General features: G+C 32.2%; 1 protein-coding gene across 3 annotated transcripts in view; it reads left to right on the forward strand.

Moving 5' to 3' along the window:
- The window catches only part of LOC148626212 (uncharacterized), a 31072-nt gene extending 15479 nt beyond the window's left edge, over positions 1-15593 (forward strand). For all 3 annotated transcript variants that reach the window (XM_088569985.1, XM_088569986.1, XM_088569987.1), the window contains 15 exons: positions 215-550; positions 1031-1387; positions 2475-2678; positions 3043-3093; positions 3606-3929; positions 4721-5074; positions 5551-5733; positions 6328-6378; positions 6702-7022; positions 8313-8666; positions 9128-9307; positions 11550-11603; positions 13054-13377; positions 13892-14245; positions 15256-15593. In XM_088569985.1, the coding sequence (XP_088426111.1) occupies positions 215-550; positions 1031-1387; positions 2475-2678; positions 3043-3093; positions 3606-3929; positions 4721-5074; positions 5551-5733; positions 6328-6378; positions 6702-7022; positions 8313-8666; positions 9128-9307; positions 11550-11603; positions 13054-13377; positions 13892-14245; positions 15256-15422 (3614 nt within the window). In that variant the 3' untranslated portion in view covers positions 15423-15593. The remainder of the gene's footprint in view (positions 1-214; positions 551-1030; positions 1388-2474; positions 2679-3042; positions 3094-3605; positions 3930-4720; positions 5075-5550; positions 5734-6327; positions 6379-6701; positions 7023-8312; positions 8667-9127; positions 9308-11549; positions 11604-13053; positions 13378-13891; positions 14246-15255) is intronic.
- Positions 15594-23054: the final 7461 nt, after the last annotated feature.

The following is a 23054-nucleotide window of genomic DNA, read 5'->3' on the forward strand; positions in this document are numbered from 1 at the left end:
AAAAACAAAAATCAACACGAATTACTGTGAGCAAGTCTCACTTGGTGGTATGCCCCGCTATAGGATCATGTAGGAATCTAAAATAAAACAAAGGTTAATAATCTTCAAGTGTTTAAAACTGGAACAAGTTATTAACACAAACTACCTTACAAACTCGTATTTTGTACTAACCCAATTATTTTGCAATATTGAAATGCATTTCTGTGTATGATAGATTTCGTATGTGAAAGCCAAAAGACATGGCAGCTGTTTGAAGGTCCAGTGAACATATCATGTTCAATATCTAGTCCTCAGGTATACAACATCATCCATGTTTACCATGAAGGCGACCACACCAATCCGAACTCTGTATTTGATATCAGGTATTTCCAGAATGAAACCGTGTATGAAGAAAAACGACAACACGCTGATATAAGAACTGATATTTTTGACACCATGATAACCATAACGTTTGAAAATGTCTCATGCTTATTTCAAGGGAAATTCCATGTAGCTCTTCTAGATTATTCAACAGAGGTGGCTAGATCAGTTTCTATTGTAAACATCGAAGGTAATTGTAAACAAGATTAAATGAATATCATCTCAATACATTAATCGAAAATAAAAAAAAAATAGTCTTATTTAATTACTTGAAACAAGACCTGAAGCTAAAAAAGGTTAATTATATTTGTTGTCTGCAATTAAGGGGATAACGATTGAACTAAAACAAAAAAACCAAACAAATTATCACAGTAGAGTTTGACAATTACACTTTTAATATCAAAAGTCGTAATAAATTTTGAGCTATGTATAACAAAATATTAACATTGGCATTAACTCGGAAAATCGAATATAAAGAATCTCAACAAATACATGCAGGTAATTATTGTTGAGCTAACAATGTCGAAAATAATACCAAAATGAGTACTATTTTACAATGTATAACCTGAGTGCTCGGATCAAGCAACCAAATTTTAGATGCTATAAAGTTTATTTCATTGAGAAATATTTATAAAATACATGTATGTTTATATTATAACAATACTTGCAGAAGTATCTGAAAAGCCAGCTATCACGCTGAGCCCTGATCAAGTCACCGATCTTGTGTTTCCCGACGGAAATTTTTATAGGACCACAAGTTTGCATACTTGTGAAGGAAATACTGGGTTTTCACTTTCAAACTGGAAGATTGATATAACTTCTGACAATGGTACATCATTTGTAGACTTATCTACTGATCAACTGAAAATTGTATCACGTAGTAATGTGACTTCTCGTTGCATAAATTACCAAACTGTCAAATTTGCAATAAAATTTAGTGAAATAATGCACAAAGCACGAATTCGATGTCAAAATCCCGATGATTTAACAAGTGTCAGTCTTAGTGATGAACTCCTATTAGTTCCAAGTAAGTTTATGTTAACACGTGCTAGAACACATGTCAGAACCTTTCACGGAACTGACATATTAGCGTTAAGAACTTGATTTTGTTTAAATGATAAGATTAAATGTATTACAAACTTATGAAGATTTCTCTTATTAATGATATACAATACATACATTAGAACATTAAGGGCATGCATTTAAACGTTATAATATTGACGAAGACCGTTTTAAATTAGATTTAACAGGACAATAAAAGAACAATGAAAAGAGACAGCAGTGCAATGAAAAAAAAACATAGATATATATATATGTATAACTGAAGGGAAACATAATGTGTACGGGTGGATGCGCTGCTTCTGGGCGACACTGATTTTACATTAAAAATATTAAATCAGAAATCTTTCTTTTGAACATAAAGATATTATCAAAATGAGTATATATTTTTTTAATGGTAAGCATTGACGCATCAATTCCGAAAGGACTCTCGAATAGTGTAATAAGACTTTCTGTGATGATTTTTACATTCGAAAAATTGTGTACATTTTCAAAGGTCGCACTGCAACTACACACAGGATCAGCTCCATTGATTGTAGTTAAGGAAAGACACTGGACATCGTAGCAGGGTCAAACAAACGTTTAATTTCTGAAAACCGTAATTGAAATATCGAGTTCTGTCTACTTTATGCAGCGAGTCGTCGCTTCAGATTTCACATTTAAATTTTGATATCGAATTTAAATTTCGCCTGTAATCACATAACATCTTCAATTTGCTTATAGTAGATGGTATGAATGACTCACTAGTTAATGCTAATCTACAGATAAGATCTGACAAATTGTTCACATGCAAATAACTCTTAAAACAAAATAAAAATATATGTGAATTAAAGCATTTTGTTTTAATGAAATGAATGTAAAACAAATTTATAGTTTACTTTTAAAATTGAAAAAAAGTTTTCTTGTACATTAGACAGTTACGTTACAGTCTTTTAGATACAATCACACAATATCGACAGAAGTTAAAAACGCATTTGTTCATAACTAAACGGTTTCAAATCAATGCATACAGTATGATGTGTTTTTATAATGTTTTAATGTCTATCAATATTTAGGGAACATTTGTGACTGTGGTATAGATAAATCTACAAAGGGTCATCCATCCAACTGTAATTCACGAGTTATCTGCGTCAGAGACTCAACAGGAATTTATCCAGAAGGTGTTAGCTGTGATCCACCGTCATGGTGTCGTGATAGCATTAGTGGTGTTTGTTCTGCAAACTGCTCCGATTCAGTCTGCAACGAACCTGTCCCTGATAGTACGTTTCGTGGCAAAATATTAATAAAAATGCAATTATTACGGTACTGTGCAAACATTAACATTAGTGCATTATACTTTTACTAACCAAAACAGAATATAAGGGGAAGGTAAACAATTTTAATAACCATACTGAACAACAATAACTAGAAATACTGACAACCCATTAATGAAATAAAATATATTGCTGAAATGATTAGCGTTCGTTTAATATTAAGATTACGAACAAGAATTTAACATTACGGTAGACGCAGTTAAAATGTACAACTACATGTACTTTCGGAGATAAATTTTAATCTTATTCACGATGATCATATTAACGAAGTTTTATTGTAATTTTGAAATGTTTCTTTTCTTATACACAGACTTTTGTACAACACCAGCCCCACCAACTACGACTCCTGTCCCATCACCTTGTAAGTACTTTTGTAATATTTTGGAGAATAACATACATATTTGTATATTATATTTTTCATGATTTTTATTCTTTTTCTGAATTAAAATACATATTCACCATGTATTCTAACAAACGACCAATATTTTAGTGAACAACCTTTTTCACAAATGCAGATTTCACGCCCAGATTTGTATCATTTCTGTGTTTGACTTATAACGTACTTCTGCTTGCACATATATACCATTCGGGTCTCTTAAAAACGTGCAAAACGCAATCATTTCTTGATTTTGTTTTCAAATAATCCTAAGTTTATAAAAAATAAATTCAGTATCGTTCCAACATGTGGTTATGTTTCTATCAGAAATTGTGCTTTATGACCTTGATGTAGGAATCTTTATTAAAACACTTAAATGCCTTGAAAACGTTATGTAGTTCTCCACATTTACGCATCGTGTATTTGTTTATAGCTTCTTTGAGTTGTGTGTTAAAGCACAAAAAATATCATGATTGATTTGTGTACATATTTTGTAGACGTATCTTGCAATGATGTTACTGCTCAATTGGATTCGGGTACTGTAGAAATACAGTGTTCGTTAAATGGATCCTCATCTTTTTCCTCCATATCCATTGCATTTAGACGTTTGGGGGAATCGGCTGATACTCCCGTTGCAACTATTGATAGTGATAACACAAATACAATAACCTTACACAAAGACGATCTAGAAGTTAGTTTTTCAGACGATGTCATCACCATTTCAACTAATACATCGTGTGAAAATGAAGGAGCATTCTGGATTACAATGTTAATCAACGGTTCATCAGTACCGCCTGGATATAGCAAGTTTTCATTGAAAAGTTAGAATTTGTAATTTTCTTTATTGAATTTTTACAGGTTTACATTGTAAATTATTACCAAAGTGATAAGTACATGTATTTCATGAATGATTTAAAGCTTTGCTTATTTTAAACTGAAATGAGCTTGTTATTGTACAAACAAAAACAAAAAGAGATATATTTGAAAGTGTTATTTATGCAGCATGTATGGTGTTTTGTGACATATAAAGTACTTTTGATTTTAGTCACAACTCAAACTCTAACGAAAAGATACTTTTAAAAGTTGACGATGATAACGGATGATGGTAATGCCCTAAATGTGATGGCAACAGCCCACCAAGACATGTTACCTGTATGAGCTAAATGCAAAAAAAAAAAAAAAAAATGCACCGAAAATCCATCATAAACATTCTGAATTAAATGTCAGATTGAAAATGAAGACTAGATTGCATAATGTAAATGACAACAGTTAGTGGCTAGAAGCAATCAACACTACTTTGAGAACCATATTTTATTTAATTTTATCAATATGAAATTTGTGAAACGTTGAGTTTTTCATTTGCTTACGTTATGCAGTTTATATAAATCAAAAGGTCTATCTCATTTGCATCGTCTGCTTTTCTAGAAACACCCATCGAGGTGAAAGTCAAGTCCGAGGTAGACGAGAGAGGAAATGAAAACTCATGATGCAGATTTAACTCACCTGACGAAAATTTTACCTAAGCTTTACCTTTAACAATTGATTTCCCTATTATTCAGTTTAATCCATACAGTTGAAAGTAAATGAACTTATAAGTTTCCTTATATTACAGGCAAGCCAAAAGAAGCACCTGTTCTTAAATTGCATCCTGATCAGGTAGCAGGCTTAGAGGACTATCGAAGTTGGTTACTTCATTCCTGCACTGGTGATGTAGGTTTACCAGCCGGTGATCTTAGTATTGAAATTAAGAAAGAATCAGATATAGACTTTTCGCCTTTGACAGTTGATGTTGTAGAAACTAATGATGTCCAGTCGGATTTTTGTACCGATCGAAAGGAAATAAAGTTTGGTGTGAATTTTACGACAAATATGAACAATGCGCTCATTCGTTGTTTGGTTAAAAACGGGCATTTTGTAAATTACAGCATGCAGTATTCAAACACCGAAATGGTGTCTCTTATTCCTCGTAAGTAATAAGTAATTAATGGTATTTTTTATTACATGCATAAGTATTAGTATTCAATAAAATTTGAACGACAGAAAAAATATTACGAACGCAGGTGCACCGGGTTGCTTGGCAGTTCATCAACCGGTCAAGTCAACCGAAAGATGAACAAAAGAAACGACAGATTCGGAAACGCACCAAATAAGTCTAATAGATAATTGTCAATACCTCAGATTGACCTTACTATATTATGTAAGCCACGTTGACTAAATACAATTTAAAAACATGTCTAACACTTGTTCGACTTTCCAAGTTCTCATACCCATTTGCTCAACTTATAAAAATGTGCGATTTTGTATTTTAAAAAACTGCACTAAAACTGTTTGAATGTATTAAAATGATGCCCTTGCTTGAGTTTGTTTTTTTGTATAGTTTGATATTTTTTATTAACAATAGTAGCAATAATTTACTATACAGTCTATAATGTTTGATTGTAGAAGAAATATGTGAAAACAATACTAAAGACATTGTATATTTTCCACATCCCTCAAATTGTAAAAGCTTTGTACAGTGTGAAAAGTCAGAAACGTATGGATTACCATGCAAAAATCCTGGAGAATGCTTTGGAATTGAGTCTACTTCCTTTTGTAAACCTTGTAATACTGTTACATGTCCGGCAGGTATATATATATATATAATTACAAATAGCCTATGAAGAATCTTATGCGTTGTACAACATGGGTTAAACAATTGGCCCCATGTGAGTATGATGAAGTAATATTTAAAGAAGATAAGAGTAATGTGATACTGCTTTATATGATTATTGTGTTTTTAACAACTCACAAACAAAGATGTCCAAAGAAATTAAGAGATAAGGCTCCAAAACACAAGCGTAATTTTGGGGTGTTGTAGTGGACAACTGTCGAGAAGGCATTAATTGTGCAAAAGAATCACTGTAGCCAAGATTTAGATTAAATAAATTAATTAAAAAAGAACAGAAATTGAAATGGTAATTGATGAAAACACACATAATTATTAAATCAAAAATGTTACCCAAACACCATTCAGGGAAGCTCAAAGTGACATTGCTTTATCAGCGTGGATGAATGTACAACGCAAATACATGTTATTGTTTTCATTTCCATAGATACTTGCACGTTTTCAACATAACGTAGGAAAATTTAAACCATTTTTTTTTAATTTGCTTAATGCAAAATACTTTTTTATTTAATACTTTTGATGATAATTAGCATAATTATATTTCTGCTTTTCAGATGTAACTACAACTACTATGACACCAGAACCAACTGCCACTACATCAAGCGGTAATACTTGTGAATTAGCTTTGCATTTGTTATCGATGCAGTGTTCATGTGACAAACAAACAAAATTGTCCCTTGTTTTGAAAATAAAAAAAAAAACAATTCTATTAAATGAATTAACGTTTTTATATTAAAACATAGAACCATTTATGTTGTACTCAATAAAAGCAATTGCTTTGTTTTGGTTCAAGTACTATTCAGTACATTTGACAAACATCTGTCATTATATTCACGCTTAATAGTTGAATTGTAAATAATCGTCATGATGTCCGTCTCTGTCACCGTGTTTGCCCGTTCTTTATATTCTATTTTTATACACATTTTAGAGGTGTCATGTCAAGGCAGTACTATAGAAGTTAAAAGTGGACCAACTGCAATTAGTTGTAAACTGAATGATACTGTCTTTTCGTATCTGAATATAACATCCCGGTCGTCAGTTAGTAATATCACAGTTATTGCCCAAATTGACAATACTGGAGTTTCAACAGACTTGATACCTACTGATGATATAACGGCAACCTTGAACGATGAAATAGTAACTATATCTATTAGAAGTCCAACGTGTACTACGGGAGATTTTTATGGTGTGGACTTTATCGTAAGTGACATCATTGTCGGGTCATCGGAAGGAAAACTTGTTGTAAGAAGTATGTACAAAGTTATTTTATTTACATATCGTTCGTGATATAATATGGTTTAGGGCTATGCATGTAAGGGACAAAGTTAATGCTACTCCAATAATACTTGCCCCTCCTGATAATGGACCGCTATGTTGTTACATCGCTAATGTCTTGATGTGCGTTTGCGTTAAAAGTTCAGTCACTTCACAACTGTATTTGTCTTTTCCGAAATACGCCACGTCCGACAGAACAATTTCAGATGTTTCAGATCATCTACATATATAGGATGACGATTTCACTTAATCCCAGTAAAGTCATAATCTATTTTGGCATAATGCAGCCTTTTGGCTTATGAATATGGAAAATTTTTGTCGTGTCATTCGATATACGTTTTCTTTTGAAAAGCGTTGTGTTCTGAGTAGTTCAGTATTGGTCAAGTATTGGTTTCGCGAGAAAAAAAAAACATTCACAACACAAAATATTTTTTATGTATTCGGATTATAATTATTTTAAACTTATTCTTTAAATATCAAAATATAACGAATTAATGGAAGCAGCTCAATTGTTTTCGAAGTATATAATTTTTTCGTAATTTTTTGTGGCTAGTGTACGGGAATTCGAATTAAAAAAAAATCTGTTAATTTAAGCTTTCGAATAAATTAACATGTTATTATACTGGTATATAGTGATGACGATGTCCGTACGTCATTCCGTTCGTCCGTCATTAGAGGGAATGGTTAAATATTTGACATATGGCTTACGCATGATGACTTGTATCATGTCTCCTTTTTCCAGCTTTCTAGGTCATGTAATTTCTGTTTTTCTGGCGACTTAGAATTTTAACATGAGAGGAATTGGGAAATGTTCCGTCGCAGATTTCTCCTCACCGATTTTAAGGAATGATAAGATTTTTGGTATATGGCTTTATAAAACATTATTTAATTTATTTGACATTTTTGTTATTACTAAGAAACTATGAATCCACTGAGAACATTCTTTCATCCTCAAACACTTCAAGGGGTACTTGTACATATCGCTTTTGAATATAACAAGAATGGATTTTGATATGTCAACGAGACAATGTCCTAAATAGGATACCAATGCCAGAATTTTATTGACACTTGAAATTCCCAAAAATCTACTTTTGCGGTTCTCTATCTAGCCTACAATTACGATTTCTGTGTATATGGTCATTTTGGGGGAAAGCGAGGGGATATATTTAGTAAGCATTACTCAGTTTTTCTAGTTTAATTATTAAACTAGCGATGGTAGTGCTATCTTAAATTTCATAAAAAAAACATAAATATTATTTTTAAGAAACTCCAAATGGATATCCAAAGTTGTTTTTACATCCGGATCAAATTACTGGTTTAGAAAATGTGCGTAGTACAAGTCTTCATTCCTGCAGCGGTGATATTGGTTTTCCAGCAGGCGATATTGTCGTGGAAATTTTAAAGGAAGCAGATACAGATTTCACATTATTGACTATGGATTTCATGTTACGTAACACAAGTCTTGTTGACTCATGTACATACAGAAAGGAAATAAAGTTCTGGGTTAAATTTACATCAGATATGAAAAATGCTGTAATTCGATGTGGAGTGAAAAATGATTTTTTTGAAAATTTTACTTTGAAATATTCTAACAACGAATCTGTATTCATAATTCCACGTAAGTTGTTATACTGTTAGAATTTCATTTCAAAATCTTATAGACTTAAAATAAATTGTCATTTCACAAGATATACAGTTCTTGGAAATCCTTTAAGCGGTAGATATTCACAACTTCAATAACAATATTTGAATAGCTGAAATGTCTTTATAACATTGTCAAAAGAGAATTTAATTATCCATATTATACTTGGTTATTGCGTTAGAACATAAACAACTACATATAATAAAATTATTCGGCATCGTATCTATTTGTTATCCAATTTTGATCGGATATTAATGGTTATACGTATTTGATATTAGCCTCAAATGGACTCCTATTCTGTCGAATTTTTTGGATGCACATATATTTGTTTGATATACCTTTTTATGATAAATATATATGCATACATGTAGTATAATCAATAAAATATATAGTGCTTAAATGATTAAGCTTTGCGCTTTATTTACATTCTTTTGTAGAGGAAATATGTGAGAACAATACGGAAAATATAGCATATTTTACTCATCCCACAAATTGCAAAAGTTTCGTGCAGTGTGAACAAGAAAGGACGTACGGGATGCCTTGTGACGAGGGATACTGCTTCGGAATAGAATCTACTAATTATTGCAGTACATGTGGAAGCGTAACATGTCCTGCAGGTAAACAAAGTATTATACACATATTGAAAATATGACATCTTGAGACATTTATGCCAAACCACACAAGTAATGTTACCATTTTAACAAAGATAGCACTTGCCGCTCAGAGAAGCGTTTCATCCCTGTAAAACAAAGATATTGGGGTAAAGTTTCTACACTTTTTGATCATGTAATTTGTAATGTAGGGAATTTTTTGTTTCCTTCTGTAGGTTACAATATAAAAACTGTCTTAACTTGTATAATATTGTGTTAATCTTGAATTCATCTAAATATATGTATATTATTGAAAGGGCATCCACGCAAAATCCAGACAGTTGGTAGCACATGACAAATCTTGTTTTCAAGATCATATCATCTACATCATATCGCAAATGCATCCGTTCTCAATGTTGAATGTTGGTTTTTGATTAACTGCAATGATTATAGAGACATAAATTACATAGAAAGCGTTGAAATTTATTGAAAACCTTTTTTAAACTGTTTTCATCTGTGCAAAAGGTTCCTTTCTTAGGGAACTGTAAAATCATTTTCTGAGCCACTCATTATCGATTTAAAAAAACTAATTTTTGTTTGTACCGTTGGACATATAGATAATATATACATTACATTAAAACACAAAATTCCATTGGGATAAAATTGACGATGTTCCTTCAATATCATATGGACTGCCTTGTTTCTAAATGTACACTCTCTTAAACGTTGTGTTTTTTATTTAAATAAATGGATTTGTTTTGTGCTAAAATAATGTTATACCCCATCTGTACTATAGCTGAATCTACCATGCATCTTTCGAAACTATTAACTTCGAAAGATCTTCCGGAAACCCTCAATGCTAGATTATAATCGGAATATCATTAATTTTCAACAATTCGTACCACTTTTCCCAATACTCAGTTGCAATCCCGACTGAAAGCATTATTAATTGTTTTTACTCCACTAAAGAGCGAACACCTCGATACAAATACGTTGTGGTAAGTAGAGAATCTCCACACTTTGTAAAACAAGTACTAACTATAAAAAAAGATAGCCGACGCTGTAGAATTTGTTCTTTTTACCAATTTTTCAATCAATAATCTTTAAATTTTTATCAATAACCTCATTCAGGAAATAATACACGGCATGCAATTTCAATTTCCAATAGTTTTTTTTTTCGAACGCCACTAAGTTATCAGTATATGTCCAATCGGGAAACAGAAATTCGATCAAGTGACTTGCGTTTCCATGAAAGAGCTTCAAAAAGAGAAACTATACCGACTGCTTCGGAAAATAATATCCAAATAGTCTTCTTAATATACTGAAGACAATATTGTAGAAAAACTTGAATTTTATATCGACAACATATTGATCCATTATAGTGGACCTGTATTTTAGCAGACGGTCGGCATTTCAATGAGAAAAAAATGTGCTCCGCTACTAACTGACCTATTCTTTTTCTCCTATGGGGCTACAGCTAAATTGATCCAAAAGAAATGAACATCTTTTCGCCTGATCCTTTGACCCTGTTTTCGTTATATAGATGACGTGTTGTCTTTAAAGAGTTCCCGTTTCGGGGATTCTAAACATGGGATATACACCAAAGAACTTAGACGAAGCCACTCCAGACACTAGTTAGCCTCATATATTGACCTACGCTTGAAGATTGATGGAAAGGGATAAACGCATGACCGAACTATACGACAAACGCGATTACTTCACATACCGTATTGTCAACTTTCCTCACACCTGTTGCATCATCCCTTCAGCACATTCGCATGGATTTTCATATCTCAACTCATAAGTTAAACAAGGGCGTGTAGAAACTACTCAGACTATTTCTTCCGTGCTAGACTTCTTACAATTTGGGTTATTGAACAGAGTAATGTGGCTACAACATTTAAGTCATCACTACGGACGTTTTATTGCCTTCATCATGAATTCGTGGATATGTAAGATGACACCATCTGCACCCAGAAAACCTATTTATTCATCGTTTCATAGTTTTCCCTTTTCTCTTTCGTCAACCCTGTCGTGACAATCTATGACCAACTTGGCGCGTGTTTCTAGAAATAAAGTTCGCGCTTATCTTCCAGTGCACCCGGTCCATGCTCCCAGTTTTTGTGGAGTACTGGTTTCTCATGAATGTTAGCAATAAATGCAATGAATTTTAGAATGTCTAAGTGTATTAATCAATTATTCAATTTCGTTTCCAGTTTTAAAGGTATATATAGCTTATAAAAGGAACATATTTGTTTGTGCTTTGTAGATGTGGTGGTAACGACAACGCCAGTGCCAATAATAAAAGACCAAATATTTAGCGGTATAAAAGTTACATTAATTATTAGTTCATCTGGCCGAAGGCCATGTGAGCTATTGCCATCACTTGGTGTCCATCGTCGTTAACAATTTTTAAAAGCCCTTCTCCTCTGACACTGATGCACCAATTATAACCAAACTTAGTATGAATGTTCTTTGGGGTATACTGCATAGAATTGATGTGGGGATTTTGGATCCGTCGAAACACATGATCGCCGTTACCAAAATAAAACATAGTGGTCAGAAAGTAGTTTTTCCGCATATATTGCATAAACTGTTACGTTTAGCCAAATTCTAACATGGATAAAAGTGTTCATCATGATTTGATCTACCTGTGGTCAAATTTTCGTTTTAATCCCTTAAGCCGTATTGGAGTTTTTGCCTTTTTTGACGTTTGTTTTTGCTTTTTTTTATTGTTATTTCTTTCCAAAATCTTCTGTTTGACAATATTTGACCAATTGGAACCATACTTGGTATGAAAGTTTCTTGGGGTATCCTGTATAAAAATAGTATGGATATTTTCATCTGTCGAAAAACATGCCTGCCGAACATAGGGGTCAGACATTAGTTTTTCGCATATATCTCCAGAACCATTAGATTTAAGCTAAATTATCTCATGACTGAAATGATCCTTATTATTAGGACTACAAAAGTCTTCAGAGATAAAAGTTAATAGATGACTCCTTGTAAGAGTTATTATCCTTGAGAGGGGAAAAATGACGTTTTTTATTGCATTTTTCAGCCACTATCTAGAAAACTATGATGGAAAGAATCTTTCAATTTCTGAAATGGTCCTTATAAGTCCTGCAAAAGTCTTCTTGAGGCAAAATTGTTAGACAACTTCTTGTTAATTTATTGCCTGTCTTTGAAAGGCAAAATTCAACCAGGTGAGCAATTCAGGCTTCTGAGAGCCTTTTGTTTTATATCGTTTCTTTAATATCTGATTGATAAAAATCATTTTCATTTTATTTTGTACCTGGCATATTTTCTTTACAGCTGAATATAAAATTCTTACCGTAAATGGGGATATTTTGGCGTCGTTTTTTTTTGCCGGTTTTCTGTTAGAATGTGCATGATTTAATTTTGATGCATTCATGATAAGTGTCAACTGATATTATATTCGATTTCTTCCCTTTTCCGATGAGTAAGCCTAAACTGTTAGAAGTTCGGGGCGGGACATTATGCAAATACATTATATATGTTGAAGTTGATAGGAAATTTCGGGCAAAAGAAAATGCTTGCAAAGATTTAAAAAGAAACAAAACAACAGTGTAATTTCGTTTATTAATTATCCTATGTATATGTATATTCTTTATTCCAAGAAAGCTTATTTGTACAAACAAAATAAAGGCAATGAGATTTCATGATCAATTGTTTAATGAACAATATTCTTGGTTTATTTAAGTGAATGAAAAATTGCCAAAGTGTATTCATATGTTTGTTACATTACACAGGTATAGATTGTAACGACAATACGACGTTTATTTTCTCGGAATATGTAGAATTGTTCTGTTACCTGAACGAAACTAGTTTTGAATTCATAAATATAACATTTAACCCGTCTGAGGGCTCTACCACAATTAAAGTAGCTGAGATTTCTGGGGATAGATCAATAATGTATCCGGCCGATCAAGACTTAAACTTACATGTTCAATTTATTGACACATCATTGAAAATAGTATTGAAGAACGTTTCATGTTACTATAATGGGGTATTTGACGTTGTTGTGAGCATGACAAATTCGTCTGTGAAAGATTCTGCACGACTTAAGATACAAGGTATGTTAATTACTCATGTTTAAACACTTGATTGATCTCGTAATGCGTGTTAATTGTTTTCATATATGTATGAGCATATTTTTAGAAGGTTTTAACACATAATTAAGCAACTGCAAGTTGGCTGTGGACAGGTATGTTGTAGGCAGGTAGTTGTTGAGTTTTTTATTTATTAAAATAACTCTAAGCAGTTATGGAAGTAATAACATGCTAATCACACATTTCTAGAAGCTAGGAAAGATAGTATACATGTTTTCGTCGTCCACATGTGATATTGATTGACCGGAAATAAATCTTGCATAAACTTTTTCATGAAATACATAAACGAAACATTTACTCAAAGGTAGAAGACCTTGAAACTTTTTAATCGTTATTTAATTCGGTATTAGCTATTCAGAATATAAATTATAAACATTCAAAGAACTCAGATTGAAAAGTTATATTTTGCTTGAACATAGCTTTTCGGACAGATATTCTATTTGTTTTTGTGTCATTTTCTTTTAATTTTATATTTAAGCTGAACCTATTGGATTAGCCACTTTAATGCTTAATGCAGACCAAATCGCTGACTTTAGTGGTGAGCATACTACTAAAGTCCATAAGTGTGTTGCTGACGTTGGAAACCCTCCTGGAAACATTTTTGTAGAATTGCGCTTACAAGGAGGAGACAGCTTCAGTAATATTACAAATTTAAAAAATATGGGTGAAATCGATACATTTTCACAATGCACTTTCCAGAGAGAATATAAGTTTTTGGTCGGCTTTACATCAAACATGGACAACGCTACAGTAAGGTGTAAAGTAGCAAACAATTACTTTCCATCTTTTACACCTACTATTTCAAATCCGGAACAATTGGCACTTGTTTCGGGTAAGTTGGTTACTGAATTTGTATTACAGAGATAAATTTCATGCAGTTTGAAAAGATAAGTTTTTGTGTAATAAAATTAGAGTTTTCTTATAGTTTGTCATCATCCTTCTCTATTTAATGAAAAACATAGTTAGCTCCTGCCGATTTCGGATATTTTAGATGAATATGTTAATAATCTTCTTTGTTATTACAAAACATCAGTTGTTTGTTTTATTTAAGAAAACCGCCAAATTGCAAGTAGTTGAAAGCATAAGGTTGTCAATGTTAACAATTCTGTTTTTACGACGCTTAAACATTCGAACTTCATTAGATTTGTTCCCGGACGTATAAACAATAAAAGGGACAATTATGGCAAGCCAAAGTGAACAAAAAATGAGCGTTTTCTAATATTAAAAAATGAGTTTTAAATATCACGAATTCATTTTTTAATATTACAAATTTGATTTCTAACATTACAAAACCCTTTTTATTAGCAATTCAATTGGAAATTATTTTTTAGTATTAGAATTTTTTTTCTAATATTAGAAAATGAATTTATTGTATTCAATTGCAATTCTGTAATATTACAATAATATGACTGACTTTGTGATATTGAAACGTGACTTTTTTAATATTACAAACTCATATTCTTATGTCAATAATATCTGATTCTAATATCACAAAACCCTTTTTAATATTAAAAAAACAATTTTTAATATTAGAAATTGATTTTCTAATATTACAAATTTCAATTTTTTGTCCACTTTGGCTTGCCATAGACACTGGCATTTTTGGCAGGGAAGGCATACATATTCCCTTGTATGCACAACTCAGTTTTGTTTTTCACTATTCTAAGCAGCGTATTATTCAGTTTCATCGAAAATTATATCATTGTCAACTTTGTTCAAGCATGAAGATTACACATGAAGTCTAGTCGTGCATGTAATGTAGCTTAGATGTGATTTGTTGCAGTTCATGCCAACAAACGATAGCGACTTACGTTATTTAACCAACAATTAATTCAATTGTAGGTGATTTTTGTGAGGGAAAAAATGGCACGATATTCAGTCATCCAACGCATTGTAAACGATATGTGCAGTGTGCTCATAGTATGCCAAGCGTGACAGAATGTCAGACAAACTGTTATAAACAGAGCATTCAAGGTTGTACTAATGATTGCGGCGACTATTGTGTATGATATTTGTTATGACGTTATTATTGAGCCAACCAGATTATTCGCAAACCATTGATTTTAACACGACTCAATTTGGAATAAAATGAAAAAAACTACAAATATTAGTTTAAATAATTTTTCAATGTAAATGCATTCCAATATACTACAGATGTCAAATTAACATTTTTGATGTTTTGTTTGCGTTTTTTTTTATCATCAATTGCATATTACATGTAAAAAATATTTCGTAATTCATGCAGATTGCGTTAAGATGTTAGAATGTGGACTTCAACGGCGTTTGTTTTGATATTCTTTTTATGGTTTATAATAACGCATTGTTGGGAATAACTTGGCTTGAGCTTGCTTCAATTTATTAAGACCTGGAAATTAAATTGGAAACAGTGTAAAAGTAAATTATAATGTACAACGTCGAGATTGGATAGCCCGAAAATCTTGGAGGTAATAAATCTTAGGAAATAATCGTCAATAACTCAAATTTCTTAAACAATTTTCAACTTGGCTGTAAAACAACACTGAAGCCCTATCAATAGTTTGACTGTCATTCAAGGTAGTTGCGGGCGGGTAATATTCATATCAAGAATAACGACGTCTTGAATTCTTGAATCATCATGGTACTGATTGTACTCAAGAAATGCTAGAGGTTGTTCTGGCAAGCTATTTTCTGACTTGGTGCCATCCTAACCTCTAGCATCTGACACACGTTGAAAGCCACCGCAAATGTGAATAAGCTTAACATATGTTTTAAAACAAGTTTAACCTACAGGAAATCGAGCGATAAAAATCCTAAAAATGTGTTAAATACCTAGAAAACATTTGTAATGAAGTCAGTTGTCAAAATGACCAGCAATTTTGAATTAGGTCACTAATTTTAGGGAATACAATATATATTTGACAAAACGAACTTAAAGTTGGTAAAGGTAATTCGTTAGTTAATTTGATATGTTCTTTTTGCAAATGTTAAAATTCGTAATTTTATCAACCGGAATTACGCACTCAAAAAGCTTCAAACTAAATATGAAGTTCATTTTGACTGCATTTACAAAGGATTTCCAGGATTGCTGGATTTTCTCATCATGTATGTCATTCATTTTTATTCAGTTTAGTCACCTTCTACCGAATTATGGTTGAGAAACTGTATAAAACGTTTTAAACGGTAAATAGTTTACTTTAATTCTGCCGATTTCAAAGGACGGCGGAACGAGCGTTATGCAATATGGGGCTCTGAAGTAAGAGATTGGGGCATGGAGGATTGGAATTCCAACCTCTTACGTTGTAGAAGTAGTACTGATTGATGCTCCATAGTCGTCAAATTGAAAACAAAAATAGAAATGAGGGACCTTCAGGTCATATTCTGCCTACTGTAATAAAAAAAATGTTCCATTAATGCGGAATGAAATCTCAATAATGATGTAATTCATATTGTTAATTTTCAGTATCATGCATTAAGTTTGTAATTCACATGGTAAAGATTTAGAAGGCTATTCGTTCTGCATTTTTTACTCTTGCAACCTTTTTCATAGTGAGATCCAGCTTTAACCCGAAAACTATTGAAAGTAAAAGTACGCATTATATAAATCTTTCTACAGGAAGAAGGGTTCTTTTGGTAAAGAATGGAATACTATGTGCATCAATAAAAACACTTTAAAAATCATGTTTACAATCCCTTAAAAAAGACTAAGTCCAACTTAACATGTACGTATATCATGTGACCCATCTAACTATTGCATGACTAAACACCTGGCCACCCCTGTAATATACCCCCGAATCCCTAATTACACCGTACATGCACCATATTTAATATATATGTTAACTAAAGAGCTGTTATCTCTACTTTGTTCCAATAAATGATTTTTTTTACCAAAGGATGTTTAGAATGATTTTTTTTATCAGATGTCGATTTTGATAAGGCGACTGCTATGAATATGCATGCATGTATGTAATGCACTAACTTTGAACCGCATCACTGTCCTTTACCTGGATTTTTTTAAAATGGATTTTGCATTTGAATCTAATTGTTTTCAAAGTTTTTTTCGTTTTAATATCCGTATTCATATCCTCGAAGATTAACGTTATGATTTATTTTTGTTTTGACTGTTAAAAGGAAACTTTAAATAAGCTTGTAAAGGCATTAGTGTATAGAAACAGGTGGAACGCTGTCTTAAGGTAATTTTGTTTATAATAATGTCGCAACGCATTATATTTCCTTGTGCGATCCGGCGAATATAACACTGTTATAATATAAAGCGCGAATAAAGTTTTTACTCGCTCCTGTTTTTATTTTGAATGTTCGAAAATCGAAAGGAAGTTTGTATTCTATGTCTTTTCGTAAATTTTGTTATTAGCCTCATGATAATCTTGAAAAATAAAAGCAGGCGCATCCCGGTGATGGAGTAGATAGAGTACGACATTGCCTAATGGATTACCAAGTTATATAAGCACAGCCTAACTGCGGACTATTGAAGGTTAACTGGCAAGACTGTCTACGTGACATTTGATAAAATTGGTTTTTGAACCTGAATTTACGATATATGTGTTTAAATGTTTTAATTACTCCTGGTTACCAGAAACCACAGGGAACATAGTCAACAATATAATATTTAGATGTTCTTACTATTATAGGGGTATGTATTGTAATTCAGAAATGTAACTTGAACTTCGAAGGAGCAGAAAGTTCTGGCCGTATGGGAAACTAGGACATATACTTTCAAATGTGACATATATACCTAAGATATTCGACGATTTCAAAGAATGAATTAATATGATAACACTACAAATTCTAGTATAGAAAAAAGATGGAGAATCCGTAGCATGGATTGTTTTAATACTGAACCCATGTGAAACATATTTTAGAGGGCATGGTCAAGGGTAAGTTAATGAAATACAATATTAATTTAATTGGTCAATGGAATGAAACATCCACAAGTTTTACTGTATTTTCCCTCCTGAAATGTCATTTCTTTTGAATTATCAATTTGAACTGTCGGGTTTGTAAATTGTGGGGCTCATAAATATAAGATTTTGCTTTTGACTGATTATTTTAACTACTCTTAACAATTGACTTGTGAGTGGTCCGAAATTATCAAATTGAAACATTATGAGGATGGACTATATAAAGGTCTAAAATTAAACGTAGAAAACTGGGTCAGTAGTCGCCTTATTTTCTAGTTCTGCTGGATAAATAAACAGAACCAAATTAAGGGTTATTAATAGATAGAACATCGTTAACATATCGATATGTGAAATTGAATGGTCTAGCCTCTTTTTGTCTTTCATACGAGTTTGAAGGAACACAAGAATAAAGAAACAGATCGAATATAGAGTTCATTGAGTGTCCATTGGCATGCCGATACTTTTTTAAAAAAATACCCCCCCCCCCTCAAATAAAAAAAAAAAAAAAAAAAAAAACAAAAAAAGCAAAACAAAACAAAAATACAAAACAAAACAAAAACAAAAAACAAAACGGAAAGTAAAGATTTATTGTCAAGAAGAAACTCCAGTATACTGATTACTTCCTGCTGAGTGTAACAATGGTAAAAGGCTACAATATGTAAAATGGTAGCCTAAAAGAATCTATTTGTGCAAATAACCATTCTTTCAGTTTATTGCTTTGGTCATGATTGGTAATGATTTCTTTTAGACGGTTTTCAATTGAACGTGTGGTATGGTTAAATATAATGTTAAAAAGATTTGGTAGAGATGACTTCGGATTGAGATTTAGGATAACTAAGAGTTTTTGTTAAGTATTCAGATATGATTAATAGCAAGCAAACATATTCACGGTATTTTTTCCTTCCTTCGCCGCCGGCAAACCTTTGGTCAGCCGTACAGACACCTCGTTTGTTGAACAAGTAGCAGACTTCTTGTTTCGCACTTCTTACAAGTGGGCTTCTGGAAAATAGTTACTTCAAGATTGAAGTCGTCAATACAGAGGTTTTATTATCATCACCATGAACTTATGAATTGCAACGGTGTATCCATCTGCAAAATAAAAACTGATTTAGTCATTGTGTCAATGTTTTCCTTTCCATTTTGTCTACCCTGAGGAACGGATGTTTCTAGAAAAACAGAGGACGCTTACTCTAACGATGCACCTGGTCCATGCTTCCAGATATTCCAAATGCATGTACCAATTCAGGACTACTTTCCTTTTGACTACTACCTAGATTTTATCAGATCAGTAATGTTGTTATTACCCTTCATTCAAGATGAATCGCAACATCCGATTGACAAAAAAACCATGAATCTGAGTCTGAAACATCAAAACAAATTTAAATTTCTTACAATTCGCATGCTTGAAAACTTGTACTTCTTTACATTATTATACACTTCACCTCATTGGTTGATGTACATGTATTTCGTTGTTTGGGTACTGATAAATACCCTTCCTTCTCCAAAAGAAGATCCTATTTCTTGTTTTAACTTTCCCTTTTTTGTCATCACGGAAGACAAAGTGTGCTCCCAGTTTTTGGTGGAGTCCGAGTTGCTCATTTGCTTTTGTTACTTTTCATGTATGATATTAGATACTTTATGTTCTTTGTTGCGTGTGTCTGTTTTCCATGTTGGTTTTTGTCCCTGGATTGCATTCTTTTGATTACCGCTATAACCTTGGTTCCTTTGATTACTCTTTCTCGCTCTTAATTTTCAAAATGACGAATTGCGAATAATTGACTCTAACACGGTTACATTGTTCATCTTTAGTGTTTTGTTCAAATACAGTGTACAAGGAAAGATGACCATTCAGGCCAGTATGCGTCATATAGGAACTATTCTATATTGAATTGAAACAGTGCTATAAATGTACCTCAAAGTAGATAATATCTATTACAAGGAGCATTCTTTTCTGTCATCTTGCAAAATCATACAGAGACATGTATTTTCTATTATCTTATATTGTTTCAAATGATAATTTATTTAGCTTATTTCAAATGATGTTCTTAAATGGTAAAATTTAAAACATTATATTTTTAAAAGTCTCTCTCTCTCTGTTATAACTTCTAACATAACTCACATCCAAGTTGACATATTTTGGAACAGCGAAATTTCAATTTGACACTCAGAAATGTATTGCATCAGTCGGGAAATGTAAAAAAAAATTCATTGCATTAAAAGGCAGATTTTCAAATAAAAATATTTATTTCGCTTGCTGCTTAAATGTTACAAAAAATGAATCAAAAATTTTCATCCAGACCCTTTTATAATGTCCTTTATTATTTTTACGAGTCTCGCACAGATAGTACGCGTATGGTAAAGACCACGATGCTTGTTGATTTAAGCAATGTTTACTCCGTATTAGAATCCATCAAGAACCTAATGAATTAAAGTTAAGATCATTTTGTGAATGAAAACGTATACATTTGTGATTTGAGGCCTTGAAATTTCATACCCTATATTGAACCTTCTCAATTATTAGATTTAGAGCACTTTTACTCTTACATTGGCGATTCTTCGCATTGATATTATCGAAACTTTGTATTCTGGCGTTTTAAGTTTAAAAAAAAACAGATATTATTTTAACAAATTCATGTATGTATATTGTTATGGAAGAGCCTCTCCGAACTATCCACTTTTAGTTCCGTTTCTTTTGATCAAACACAGTGTTCACTAGGTGCTGGCATACCTTTTGATTCGCCAACTTTATCAACTACATTGACGCAATGAATTAATGCACGCAATAAATAGGCAAAAGTTTGTGTGTGTGACAGGTAGTGTAGAGGTAGGTTAAGTCCGTCATAGGTCATTAATCCGCATTTGGAAACACAAGTTCGTGTGTATCTCTACTGATATTTAACCGTGATTTTGCGAAACTTGAAATACTGATGTAAGGAGGGATCTCTTTGAAGGATTTACTTTATTCAAAGAGATTTTTTTATAAACCATTGGAAGCAATGATATTGATTTTATTGCATCTGTAAATTCAGTTCGTTGACAGCAGCAAGAATCACCAAAACAAAAGTTATTACGATTGCTGTTGGTAAAGATAACTTTGATATACAATTTGTTGGTACAAAACTGACTATAACAGTGAAAAATGTTTCTTGTGAAAATGATGGACATTTTATTGCCAATGTAAATTATCTGACCTTGTGGTGTCAGAATCTGCACGACTTACTGTTTAGTATGTATGATTTTCTCACATTCAATGCATTGTTTTGCATTTTTGCAGAGGGTATAATGGGTTCCAAATTTTTTTTGATTCATTTGGAATGTACAAAAAACATAACTTTTTTTTCAAACTAACAAGTTTGACTGCTTTGTTGATCAAGAAGTACCTTTATGGTCGAAGACCGTATACATTTGATGATAAAAAGTCGAGATAAACCGAACTATTAACCAAATCATACGCACAACGTAAGGTAGCCATTTACAGATGCATTGCTTTGCACTATTTCGTACGCGAAACTGACCTGGTGAAAGTTACAAGGTACCGATAGTTTACAACCGTAAGGGGATGAGCTTCCCACGTGTTTGGTTCAATAAATGCTGATGATTAGAGGTTACTTCGTGCATAAAGAAATTTGCAATGTTTTTATGCCGGTTGGTATTTTATGTTTATTGATAAAGATCTATGAAGAGAGTTGTTTATAGGTGTTCTTATCAAGTTACGAAAAACTAAGAATAGTAAACAAAGGACAATTACTGATAGATAAAAATATCTCGAGCAACCAAATACATTTTTTTGTTTACAAATGCTCCAAAACTCCAAATACTGTAGTACCTATCCAGGTAAAACTGCAATGCAAAGAAAGTTGCTAAAATAAATTATATATTAAAATTTTTGAACGTTAAATAAGCATTGACAGTTTTATGCTTGCGGTTTTTACAAAAGCACATTTTGGAAATTATGTTTGTTTACTTGGTTTTAAATTCAACTCTTTGAGAAATTGTGTTATATATCGAAAAAAAGTTCTTCATGGCTCTGATTCGTAGATGTCGATGTAAAATGTTTGAGAGATGCTTATGTTCTTTTTCTCTTATGAGAGCCTACATGCGTGTTAATCCAATATATTCTAGAACTCACAAATGATATTTTCATCAAATTTCAATGTGCATATCGCAATGTTTTTGTTTGTTCTACCTCTTTTTAGGTATTCTATTTTACGATTTTTTTCACGTTCATATTAATAGAAATCAATTTCGAACCCATGGCTTTTATTTATGTCAATGTAAAAGAATAATCAAGGGAACCAAGGTTATAGCGGTAATCAAAAGAATGTAATCCAGGGACAAAAACCAGACATGGAAAACAGACATACACAGGAAAGAACATAAAGTAACTAAACTCATACATACAAAGTAACCAAAGTAAATGAGCAACTCGGACTCCACTAAAAACTTGGAGCATGGACCAGGTGCACCGGTAGGGTAAGCGTTCTCTGCTTTTCTAGAAACACCCGCCGAGTATTCACATTCAAATTTTTAAATGATCATTTCATGAGATATGTTAATTCTTGTTTCATGAGATTATGAGGAAATCTATTGTGTAAAATATTGACTTAGTTATTTGTGAATATTGGGACATTTCATTCCATTTCTTATCCGTTACTTTTAACGTATCACAGAACAGAATTGAATGAAACTTTCACAAAATATTAATTACATGTGCTAATTGTGCACTATCTTTTTTTCTTTATCTCC

This window comes from Perna viridis, chromosome 2, assembly GCF_037379345.1.
Source record: "Perna viridis isolate PV_CMFRI_1.1 ecotype Kerala chromosome 2, ASM3737934v1, whole genome shotgun sequence".
Taxonomy (NCBI): domain Eukaryota; kingdom Metazoa; phylum Mollusca; class Bivalvia; order Mytilida; family Mytilidae; genus Perna; species Perna viridis.